The sequence below is a fragment of the Psittacula echo genome (assembly GCF_963264785.1).
Source record: "Psittacula echo genome assembly, chromosome: 5".
Taxonomy (NCBI): domain Eukaryota; kingdom Metazoa; phylum Chordata; class Aves; order Psittaciformes; family Psittacidae; genus Psittacula; species Psittacula echo.
In genome coordinates, this window is record NC_137739.1 from 16,878,284 (window position 1) to 16,891,452 (window position 13,169).

Consider the following 13,169-nt stretch of genomic DNA (forward strand, 5'->3'; position numbering starts at 1 on the left):
CTGTCATAACACTGTAGTCTCTTGTTTACCAAGTATGCCTTCCAATTAAGTTAGCCATTTTATTCTCCCTCATTCTTCACTGTCTCAGAGCACTCCATTAGCAGTACTTCTTCACTTCTCCTTCTGTCGCTGTGCTAAAACTATCTTTTCCTTGGTTGAAAACTTATTGCTGTGGTCCATCTTTTCCCTCATAAAACATAGCTGGAGCCCTGTCTATACGGCTCAGCTTTTCTCCGTACTTTGTCCTTCTGAGTGAGCAGGTGAACAGCCAAGAACATAGTCCAGTTCCTCTGGGCTAGACCTGTGAGTAGAGCCAGGCCTAAAAAAAAAACATTTTACTATACTCAAACAGTCTAGATGCCAATGAGGCCAAGCATTCAGTTATTTGCTTAGTCCTTTGGATTTTGCAGCCCTGTGTCTGAGCATAGGTTTTTTCAAGAAGAAACTGTCATCAGAAGCATATCATTCCAGTAATACCTGCACATTCTCAATGACTACTTTTTCAGTGTTATGCAATTCATTGTCCAAGAGTTACTGTAAGTAAATTCGGTTTTAGTTTTATATACTTCAGGAGCTTTGAATTTTAAAGAATAATACTTCTCTTAACTGAAGTTTCTTAATATGCCTGTATGATTATTTCCAGTGAGCAACAGTAGGAAGTATATTTAGGCAATGGGATACAATGAATCATATGATACAAACACGTCTATGTATGTTAAACATAAAAATAATTAGCTTCCCAAAGACCATTGTTTTCAACGATAACAAAACCCATATTCACTAGGGATGAAAGAGACAGGGAAAAAACCCTTGGAAATTCTAACTGTATTTTCAGAGTCAAGCTAGCGAGTTTCTCTCACTGGAAAACAAAGGCTGAGCTTCCATTTACAGAAATGGGGAAAGCACAGGAATACAGAACGCTTATTGGGATACATGACAGCTTCAGAAAATACCCTCCTATTTAAACTCTCAACACAGAAACAAAAAACCAACAAAATCAACAAAAGTGAACTTATTGCAAGGCATCAGTTACAGATATGTCTTTGCTTTGTTTTCAGCATTAGCATTTGTAGTCAGTAAGTCTCCAGGACAACTGACAATCAAATGCAGCAGCAAACAAATTATTCCCTTGCATATATTTTAGAAGAGAAAATGTCATTTTAATCGCATGTGCTGCAAATCCTAGGCCAGTATTAAAATTGGCCATTTGATATGGTGCAACTCTTCCTTCTTTGAGTGGTGTGTTTACAATTCCCTTTTGCAGTGTTAAAGTCAGAATAAAGAAATAATCCATACATGTCAAATTAAATAAAAGCTAGCACTTTTCATCTGAAAACCTCCATAATCTAGAATTGGCTTCCTTTTAAAGTCACCTTTATCTTGGGAGTCTGCATGAATGCTTTAAATATACTAGTGCAAGGCTAGTTATTATTGTGGAGAGAATAACAGAGCTTTTACTGATCATTATGAAAAGTTACTGTGGATTGCACTAAGTCAAGTATTTGTTTCACTCTGGTGTCATAGATTATGAATTAGAAATAATAGCAGTAATCACATTTCAGAAATGAGGATGTAGCTACAAAGCCTCCTAACTCCCACTGCACCAGTGTTATAATCCAAACAAGTTAAATAGATCGCTTACTTTTAACACAACAAGTAGAAAGAAAAAAAAAATCTAGAATGCTTCTGCCTTCTTAAATTCATAAAAGAGATGAACAAAACAGCTCATTGTGCAGGAAGGTTTGCTTTTGGTTTTATGTTTTTAACGTAACTTTTAAATGTCCTCTTTTTTTATTTTCATTTTATTTTATTTAACATTCCATGTTAGAAAACTGGAGAGCTGTGACTCTTGGCAGATATCTGCTGCTTATTTGTAAAGCACCACTACATTCTAATGTATATAAATGAAGGAAAATAATGGAAAAGTAATCCTAAGTAAACCACAGTACTGGAAGAAAATTATGATGCAATCACTAATGACAAAACAGCTTTTACTAAAAAGCTTCCAGGTTGTCTGGATTGATATGGACAAAGAAAAAAAACTGGCTTTTCGCAGAACCTCCAATATATCTGCTCTTTTTGGAATATCAGTAAAGAAGTGACAAGAAACTAAGTAAACTGCAAGATGCTGACAAGCGATCTCTACTTTTGGCCTTCCACTGAACTGCTAGTTTTGGCAAACAGCTGTGCTAGCTGCAGGCAGCTCATAAAATCTTTGTCCTCTCCTAAGAAACAAAACCACACTCATTTTCAGTGTCAGAGATCATGCAAATTTCGTCATTTTGACAGAGCTTCCTGTCATAAAACACTTTCAGAATGGGTTGGCAGCATCAGCAAAATATTTTCAAGAGGACAGAAAGAGCAAATAAGCACTCGCATTAGAACATTTTTTAATAATGTTTGGCTTTCAATAGTTGGTCTTCAGTATTCTGAAAGACACAACATAGAAAGGAGCAATAATGCCTAAGAGATTCCCCCTGTCCTCTTCGTATCTATGAGCCAATATGAAAAGTACACCAGCCTCAAATTCACAAGTGTCATTTTGAGATGGCTTGTAGATAAAGTGGTAACTTAAAAAACTTAAAAAATACATATCAAAATGTCTGATGCTAAATTTTCTACCATTTCATTTTCTCTGTGTAAGATCTGGAATAGAATTTCTGCTGTAATTCACTCAGGTTTATTTGCTTGTAAAAATACCCAGAAAAGCCTCTCACTCTTCCAGCATTAGCAGTAGGTAATGCTGCACTGCCAAAGTAATGTCCACTCTTGTGGTGGTTCAGAACTCCACTGTAAAATTTCAAATTGCCAAGATACTGGACTTGGAAAATGTGTCTTTGTGATTTTTGTTCATAAAGATTTTTTTTCTGCACTATAAATGCACATGCTCTCAACAGACTTTAAACATTAGTGATGTGCTGACTAATTCTAGTAGGTCATTCAGTCACATTTTAGATGAGTTTATGAGGGAATATAATGGCAACAAATACAGAATAATGATCTACTTGCTATGAAGCGAATGTATGTGATATTGGTTATAGAATGCCTTGAGTAATTTTACCACTTGAAGGTCTGCATTGAACAATTTAAATCGATTGACTTAATCCATAAAGTTGATTAAAGACTGAAAGAGTTACCATCATAACTACTTGCTTCTGAGGTTTGCATCTGTAGCAGGAATTCCTGAGCTGCACTTGAAGCAGTCTTGGGACTCACCCTATTCATTACCCAGTTATTAAGATACTGTTATTAGATCCAAAGTTATTAAGATAAGTTATTAGATCCAAGGTAGCAGTAGTGCTTTTATATTGTAATTTGCAGTGGTGCAAGGGCTATTTCACATAGAATTCTCTCATCTGTGCCAGAAGGCCAAATTCTGGGACAGAGGTGTTATGGATATCTGGGGTCATCACAAGCCAAGATCCTAAGGTACTATTAAATTTACCTTTTTCTTCCTTGCAGTAACTGTGTGAGATGTGTTTATATGCAAGACTGTAAGAAGCTTAAATCTGAATTAAAATCCAAGAAACAATGAGTTTAAAGACCCGATATGCTACATTGTATACAAAGAGTATACAAAGAGCATTAAGCAAAATATCTCTGTGGTAATTACAAAGATCTAGATACAATTAGTGCAGTAAGAATTTCTTTATTTTCTGACTCCTTCATTAATTGTGATTCTGAATAAACATTTCACAGGAGAGGAAAATAAAGATTGTACCCTAACTTCACTCCCATTTGGCATCTTTCTTCTTGAAAAGATAGTCACAGGAAGGATCTGGAGATCAGCACAAAGTTAATACACAGAGCAAAGAGAGATATTCTGCATATTCCCGTCCTCCTTATAAACCTTCGGAGGTTCACCACCTCAGCTCCAGAGGGCTAGAGCACCTTTGATTGAGACAGAAGCATAAGTTTCTCTCCAGAAGTGGTGTGTTTTTATACAATTAGGGATATAATGCTGCAGTATGTCTGTACTCCGCCTCTGCAGTGTAAGACTGCACAGGCCCAGGTGGAAGTACTTTGCTGGAGAGCAGTGCAGACAGATTAGGTATCACACTTCACTATGTATGGTATCTTTGTTAGAGGTCACAGCTTTAATTCACTCATATTGCTCTGTAACAATGTGCATAAGAAATCACAGTCAGCCTCTACCACAAAACAAGTATCAGGAGTGCATGCAACATATGGAGCTGTTCTTCCTCATATTGTTTTTATACCCTTCCCCCAAAAGAAAGCAGTAAAATCTCTCAATACTGCAGACTGCAGTATATTTACAGAAAGATAAGGAAAAGACTAGTGCATATTCTTCAAACGTTTCAAAATCCAAATACCAATGCAGCAGAAGTATATTTGCAGCAAAATGCACATCTACATTGATTTACAGCACAGAATAAAACTATTGACTGCTTAACAATGTAAACCTTCCTGAGTTATACCCTTTTCTTTTATAAATATATTGAACTTGAATTTGTAAATATATTACCCATAATTTGTAAGCATGCATATATATTTATATATGCATGTGTATTTAAGATATGGGTGGATATAAAACACAAATATATATCCAAACTAAAATTGCAGTGGAACTGCTCATCACAAAAGCTAAAATTAACTGTGCATGAGAAAGATGTGTACTGTGGTCTAACACAAGACTGAGAAATAAGTTGCCTAGACTTCAGAACCACTTGAAATGTCACGTATTTCCTCTCCAAGCTCCAAGGTGCACTTTTTCCTTGCATTCAATAACATAAACATATAATAGCAGATACAGAATGAAAATATTATTTAAAACTTAAAATAATAATTTTCCTCTCACCTTTCTCTTAGGAAAAAAAAAAAGTGAAGTGAAAACCACATACAACTTGATGCTCTCCGAGAAAGTACTGAACTCTGTTCCTAGTGGAAATAGTATAAAAGCCTAGCAAGACCCCTTTCTTACTGGATGTTACAGCCCCAGGAAACATATTGTGAAACCTTGCTGCAAGCTGAACTATTTGTATTTTGGTATAACAAACCATGTCATAAGACATAGCTTGATGAACTGAGCAAAACCAACAAGTAGAAGGAGACAAAACCAGCGAACCAATACTAGCCAACCAAGACAACTAATTGAAAATAAATATAACAACTAATTTTTCTATTCAAAACGGCTTTCTCTCAGTGTTACACTATTTGCACTAGGAAATCCTAAATATTTCTGATTCTGAAGTAAGACTATTTCTAATTTGTGAAAACCCATCTCCTATTGATCCTCATTTGACATCCAACAATATTTTCTTCATAATGCCCATTTTAGTGCCAACATTCCAGATTTTAATAAAGTTAAAATGCAACTTACGTAAATTATTTGGCGGAGGCCTTGTCTCCATGTTTTCGTAATGTTGCACATGTACTACAATGTTTAGATCTCTTTCCATATGATCTGTTGTACAAGGGCCTTGAGGTCGCATAACATCAGCAAGAGCCCTGAAAAAGAACAACAAAATCAGAACAATACTGCAAAATCTGTAAGGCATTACCAATATATTGTAAGGGTATTTTTAGTTAGGGATGCCATCCATCATCATGTCTACTGGAGAAACCAGCTCCATTCACAGCAAAATCAGGGAATCAGATTCATTGTGAGACTTAGCACTTGAGGCTCTTTTTAGGTTGTTGTAGACAGTGTGCTAACAGTAGTACACAGAAACACATTAAGTTCTTTAGCTGTCTTAACTTTGTAGGAATATAATTTAAGCTTGTTGAGACTTGCAAAGTTCTGCCATTGCATGTGCTTAGTGACACTGCCATGTTGGTTAAGCTGGGTGCCTCAGCACCTACTCCCTGTTCATGAAACTAGTTTTCACAAATGAGTTCTCTTCACACCTGGATTACTAGCAGGGCCTGTCAAAGCAAACGTTCACACATGCATTTGCATGGAGCTCCACACAGTGCAGTGGTCTTGGCTGTTGTCAAATTAATAAAAAATGTCAGCAAAAGTGAAAGGTCACAAGATTTTCATGTAGAAATCTAATAGGCAAGGATTTAAGCTTTTCCCATCCACAAGGGAGATGAAAAATGTCTTTTTTGACTCCTGTGAGTCTCCTAGTCACTAAGATGGAGCAAAGCTTGCACAGGCACACTTCTTGCTGCTTTGAAGCCAGTTCAGAAACAGGATAAAAGCTTTATGCTAGCAAAGAGGGGGCAAGCAAAAGGATTGCTAACAGTTAGGCCAGGCCCAACCTGGTGCTGGTTATGGACTTTTTCTGCAGAGCTGCAGGCATCAACTATATCTGAGACAGAATCATCCTGCTTTGGTGTATTTTCTAAGGATTAATCTCACTGCCAACTGTCCTATTGAGTGCAAGTCCATTCTTCGGCATACATTTAAGAACACACACCTGTATAAGCCCTGTGGGTCCAGAGTTGGTGACTAAGTTTTAAGCTCCAAAACTCAGCATGAAAACATCTAACTCTACCTGTGATTCTTGGCTATGGAGTTTTACCATTGACTTCTGTAGGAGCAGGATTAACCCTTAGGTACATGCCACATAGCTACCTGCTGAACTACTGTGCCATACAAAAGAACTGGCCCACCTGCAGAAACTGTTGCCTTAGGCAAAGGAAGGCTATGGTGTGTGCTACCAGTGTCTTCAGAGTTTTTGTTTTTAAGGGAATGGATGTATTTTCTGGGCACTGTGCCCAGTTTAGTTTAATTTTCTGCAAAATTATATACAGTGTCCCAGATACTGCATCAAGAAAGACTAGTTTATACACTAATAAATAAATAAAACCAAGCACATTCACTGGTGAAAGCCATGGCAAGTGCCATCTAGCTCCTCCACCCTACTTCTGTGACATGATGACTTCTTGATCAAGAAGCACTGTGCTTTTAAATATTAAAAAGTAGCTTCATTTAAGTGACAGAGAGGAATCCTGAACTGGATCTTGCTTCAGATTGCAGGAACATTGCTTTGGTACACAGGTGAATAAGACTGATGTTTCATTGTGTTTATGGTTAGCATTATGTAATTAAATTATTAGTTACAGTTGTGATCAACATGTTACAGAATACTCTGTTGATACTGTAAAAGGTCAGAAGACCTTTTGATTACCAAATGATTAATGCTATCAGAGCAATGCTCCCATTTGAAGTAATGCTTATACAGCAGAAATAGCAGAGCTGGCCTACATAGCAGAATAATAAAAATTCAATAGAAGAGATCTCACAAAGGTATGTAGAAAATGGGGAGAAAGGAAAGCATTATATTGCAAAACATAGTTCAAAATAAGGGGGGACCAAACCCACTAGTATCTCCTCAATTTATGTGCATATGTCTTTATACAAAGAAAATTCTTGACATCAGTATTCATTCTAATTCCAGAGGCAGCTGGACACATTTCTGGGAAAGGAAGAAAGGCAAATGAAAGTTCCTAACTTTAGTGTGGGAGTTAAAACTGTGAGATCTCATAATACATGGATTAGTATTTCCCAACTTTGTGAGAACAGGTTTTCAGAAACACTTTCCTCATTGTCCTTAATTTAATGGTAAACATTGTTCACTGTAGACTTTGCGTAACACCCTGTATGAGAGCAGATTAACAACTGCTTGTCTGTGAAAATGACAACTAAGTTTTCCACCATTTTAGGGTGGCCTTTTTCAAACAGGTTTTAAGGAATTAGCTGTCCAACTCCCTCTGTATTAAGAAAAAAGGAACTACTCACCATCAAGTTCTATTTTTAACAACACAGCACCTATGTTTATACTGTGTTAGTCAAAGTTGTACAACTCTCCTCAGGGCTTAATAGCTCATATAACGAAGAGCTTGTCCTTATCTTCCACTGATGTCAGGGAGAGTTAAAAATGTATAGCAGCTTGTATCACTGAAGTATAAAGGAAATGCTCTAGCTGTATTTTGTTCTTTTAGGGATTTGCCCATATAATGAAAAAGATAAGGGAGGTTTGTGCCCCAGTACATGGTGAAATCCTTGAATAGATCTTTGCTTTGAAAAATTCCGCATAGGCAAACAGGCTGTTATAATACCTTCATGCATTTGGCTCATCTGACTATCATCATATTCATCTTACTATCTGAAGAAATAGAGTGAAGTGCACTGAAAAATTATATATACATAAAGAGTCTTTGTCTACACCTCTGCTATACTGAATGTTTTTTTAAGGAAATGCGTAATACAAGATAACCTCCTAATCAGATAGTTATATCACTGGGTCCTGTGTACTGATACTGATTGCACTATTACTGAAGTGGAGAAACGTTACCTACTAAAGAGTTCATGGCCCAGAACTATACAGGTATCACAAACTTCAGCATTTCTCTTGCTATAAAATTTTTCTCTTTGGCTATGTAATACTATTTTCAGGTGTTACAAAGCATGTTGGAGCCAGGTGTTTCCCTTATGGGTACAAGCTTGAAGAACCTGTGTTGGTTATTTCATGAAAGGTCACTTGTTATATTTTGCCTCCAAAACTGGGTCAAAACTCATAAGGGAGATAATTTCACACATAGGATTCAGGATTTTGGCAAGTCAGACTATTTTTGGCCCCAGGTACATGCCTTTTGAATGATCAACAAAACACTTAACTTGTGAGCTCAGCACATTGGAAAAGAAGAAAGAAGAGCTCAGATGGTTCACAATATTTGGAAGATTGCTAACATACTATCAGAAGCACTGCTTCAAAAGACCACGAGCTATAGCGTAAAAGCATGATTGTAAATCTTGGCCTTTCAGTTCCTGGTTTGTTTGCACATTCTCCACAAGGATTAGGAAAGAAGACTAAGGTGTGGGCTTATTTGCAGAAAAATCTCCTTCATAAAACAGAAGTAAAGCTTTCCCCTTTTCTACACATTTTTGAGAGAGAGTACTTCGCTTTAGCTGACAGAGCCTGGAAGTCCCACTAATGTACTCTTAAGCAGCAAAAACATGCTGCCCTCACATGCCTAGTAGCTTTCTAGGTCTGTTTCAGGAGGCAGATCAGTTCTGTTTCCTTTTAGGCACAATACTGCCACATTCGTCCACTTTGCCATATCTGCTAACATACACCATCTTATTCTAATATACTCTTACTCTCTTAGAAAGCAGGAGGATAAAGGAAGAGTTAGTATGTTTGGATACTACTATTACAGCTTAGTTCTTGGACACCATAGCTTAAGGGAATATTTATCTCCTTTTAATGTCAAGTAACAAATTTTAAAATGAGAATTATATAAAGAATACATTAATATATGATGTCTAAAGTGAAATATGCCCTTTAGAGTTAATACTGTACTTCCCTCTCCATTTTCATCTTCCAGATTTACAGTTCCATGCCAACAGTGAGAGTTTTACTGAAAAGCATTGATCTGACAAAGAGAAAAAAATGTCAACAGTGCCACATTTGGCCTTTTTTCTCAAAACAAAAGGAAGTAACAAGCTCTCTAAGAAAGGACAAATTTTGACTCTTTTTTCCTGAAAGGACTTGCCCAATAGAGACTTTTCTCTATGGACTGTTTTTGTTAAATAAATCATTTCCCCAAATCTTCTCCATTGTCAAATATTTGAGAAAAATTCAGGGAAATTAATGCAGTGTTCTTGGTTTGTTTTGATATACCAGTAAACAAATGGGAGGTCAGTGTATTCACCATAGGTGATTTTTTTCATAGGAATGAAGAAGATCCAAGTGTTTCATATAGCCGTTGGCTAGTGAGGGAAAGGAGACAATCTTAGCTAAGGAAATAGATGACAAATCAGCCTACATGTGTTTCTTGCTGCCTGCCAAAATGGAGTAACACTTAGTACTTTCGGTTTGGCCTACCTAACACTCTGGATGCTTTATACTTCTGCTTATTAATAAGGTTCAGTAAGAAACAAAAAAAAAAAAAAACCACAAGCAGTGTTCTTTTGGAGTTTTTGTTTGGTGGGGTTTTTTTATATTGTAGTGATGAGTGTTAAAAAAGTGAAAATTAATATAGGCTACATAATATTTTAATTGTTGGTACTATTAACTGTTTGAACAGATAAATTGTTTCTTTCTTAAGCACTGCAGCCTTTTTTTTCCAGAACACTAGTAGTGTAAAATAAGCTAGGATGGAACATTTTAGTTGAACACACATTTGAGGACAGAGATTACTTCAATTCTTCCCTCAGTGAACAGATTTTTAGATTGCCAAAGGGAATTAAAAATCATACTCCTTTTTAAATTAATGGTGAGTCTTCTCCACAGCTGTAATGTGACTGAGAGAACTTTTATCTTTAAAAAACCAAAAAGCTGCAGAACTGCTTTTTCAGAACATGACTAGCTATTATGTGTACTGAGTGGGTGACTGTTTTTCCATGTGATCATGACTTTCCAAGTTTCTGTATAATCCTGACTCGAATATTTTCATGGCAAGAAAAGTACAAGATCTCAGACACTGTTAAGTAATCAGGGTAACAGACAACCTTTTCCAAGAACCACTTCAGAAACCTAATCTTTATGCATACATGACTGAAGGAGTTTAGTATTATTTTCCAATCCCCTATAATTCTATTTCCATGAACGAAGACAGAATACTGCACACCGGTACTTTAGATAGCAAATATTTCTACTATGAGAAATCTGATCTACTAAAGCCATATGTAAGCAGGGATGGCCGCAACTTCACTCTGTCCTGCCTTTTTGCCTGTGTGAAGACAATACAGGAAGAGGCTGAACCAAACAAGCTCTGTAGCTTAAAAGTAAGATTTTAAAAATAAATTGGGACCTATATATTCTTTTTCTCAACTAGTAGTTGAGAATATTCAGCATGTCTAAAGGACTATTATACCTTGCTCAACAAAATCCATCTTTGCAGAAGTATCAGGCACACAATGTTGACTAAAATTTCTGCAATGTGCTTTGTTCCTCGGTAGTAAAATTGTATCCATATCAGCCAGTTTATAAATAGCAAATTACTAGTAAACTGGTGATGCATTTGCAGGAGTATTTTTGTGGCTTTCTCTGTTCATTTCAGGATAAGCAGTTAATCAAAAAGTCATGCAGAAACTTCAGTAAAAAATGAGGCTCCAGGTGTTGACTTGATCTCTTGGACTATCTTTCAGAGGATGACTCTTCATCTAAGCTTCAAAGATTGTGAACTACTTCATTACCAGCCAGGACAAGAGGAAGCTTTCTGCCACACTGCACGTCCAGTAGAAGGTATCCTTTTAATATAATTTTATCACTAAAGTTGCCCAATATGCTGGAATCTATTTAGACTCTTTAATGGAGCTGTTTGCCTTTTTTAATGCCTTTCCCCCATCTGCTTTACTTTCATGTGCCTGGGATTAGCATAAAGAATGAGACAGACTGCAAACTTGACGAATGTGTTATGCCTTGATTTTGAACTGCTGTGAAAATCAAGGTTTGGAGTATGTTGTTAAAGCCACTGGGCTCTGTCCCGAGTTGCCCACCTGCCTATCCACCACTAGGCAACCAGCATCTGGAGTAGACAGTACACAGCATGCCTAACTGTAGGTGGGGGAGGTTCTCTTTGATATAACTCAGCCGTGACACTGTGGAGACAGAGTATATCACACACATACATGGATAAGACAATACTTTCATATTCCATTTTTTACCTTTCAATAGTAACTGAAAAAAAAAATGTTAAGAAATTCTACAACAGCTTTTCCTTTTTGTGTCTCCCTCTTTCCTTCCACCCTGGCTCATTTTCACAGCTTAGAAATTTCACAAATAGCTCACACACTTGCAGGGGTTGGGGGAGTAGGGAAGGTCCTGCCAAAACCATTTTGCAGCTGGAGAGCGAGGGTGAGATGACATTTGTTTACATCCTTCTCTTGAGAAGTAAAAACATTTTCCAGGCTTTGAAACAGTTGGAAGAGGGAGCCTATCAGGCTTTCTATAATTCAGTGTTGCTCGTTTCAGGATTTTGTTTGTTTGTTTGTTTTCCTATTCATGCACAGTATATTCAGGAACACTTGCTGGTTCATGTTGGGGATAGGGTCAACCACTGCAGATTAAAATGGACTACTGTCTGTGCAGACTCCACAATTATTTCTAGTCTTCCTCATTATGCATGTACTTTGATAACCTGAGCTTGGGGAACCACAGGAGCTCTGCTTGCAGAAGTTGGTCTCTCTCTTGATCACCTTGCAGGGGAATGCAGCCTGACTGGCAAGAGTTGTTTGTTTAGCAGGAACAAATGGGCTTCACTCTCCTCTTTGGGGGTAGGGGACAGGTAGCGGGGAGGGGGACCCTGCTGCCTGGCATTCAGCCTTACCTGGACATGTGCTCCCGCTGTGGTCTGTGTGCCTTCTCCAGCCCTAGTTTGGTGAAGATCCCCACCAGCACCATGACTGCCACAACCCCGCAGATGATGTAGACAATGAGGTTGGTTTTATCCCTGGTAGGGTCGTGCAGAGGGTCGTCTATGCGCGAAGGAGGCTTCCCAGTGTTCATCCACAACGGCGTCTCATAGTTTGTGCAGGTGCTTTGATCCAGCCTTGTCTTCTTGAACTTGCAGCAAAACCTGAAGCCACAAGTGCCGCAGCAGAAAATGAACTCCCCCGAACTGCAGTTAAAGGGGGGGTCCCACTGCCCCATCACGTCAAAGTAGCCCCTGCAGAAGTCTGGGGTAGGAGGTGGCTCAGAGGGGTCTAGCTGCTCTCCAGGGCTGGAGTGGTTTCCTCCCGAGAGCACCACAAAGCTCCCTAGCTGCTGGCCAGCTTTCTCCTGAGCCCGACACACCAGCGTGAGAAGGTCCGCCACCAAGTAGCCGAAGACCAGTCGGATAAAGCCTTCCATTCTGCCTCCCAGTCCCGGCTCAGCAATGCCGCCGCCGCCGCTCGAGCTGCTGGATGTTGCGCTGCGCCAGGAGCTGAACATAAAGAGGCTCCGTCAGGGGCCGGGCGTCCGCTCAGCCCGCGCTCGCCTTCAGCACCGCGGACAGCCCCGCGCGGGCCGGGCCGGGCCGGGCGGAGCCACCGCCCCCGCGCAGCGCCCGCAGCCCGGCGCCGCTCCGCTCCGAAGAGCGAGCGCGCGGCACTTGTGGAGTGCGCGGGAGAGGGAGCGCGCAGGAGGAGGAGGAGGAGGAGTACGGGGCACTGCGCGGCGCGATAGGGAGAGGGGCGTGGAGGGGGCCCCGAGGCGGGAGGGCTGAGGCGAGTGCGCTGCAGGGCTGGGGAAGGAGGAGAGGAGCAAGCGGGG

General features: G+C 39.1%; 1 protein-coding gene across 1 annotated transcript in view; it reads right to left on the reverse strand.

The window, feature by feature from the left end:
* Positions 1-12,863, reverse strand: part of SHISA9 (shisa family member 9) — a 185,110-nt gene extending 172,247 nt beyond the window's left edge. Inside the window, exons 1-2 of the mRNA XM_080619885.1 lie at positions 12,244-12,863; positions 5,342-5,469 (exon numbers count right to left, since the gene is read on the reverse strand). Of these exons, the coding sequence (XP_080476011.1) occupies positions 5,342-5,469; positions 12,244-12,848 (733 nt within the window). The 5' untranslated portion in view covers positions 12,849-12,863. The remainder of the gene's footprint in view (positions 1-5,341; positions 5,470-12,243) is intronic.
* Between the last annotated feature and the right edge of the window lie 306 nt (positions 12,864-13,169).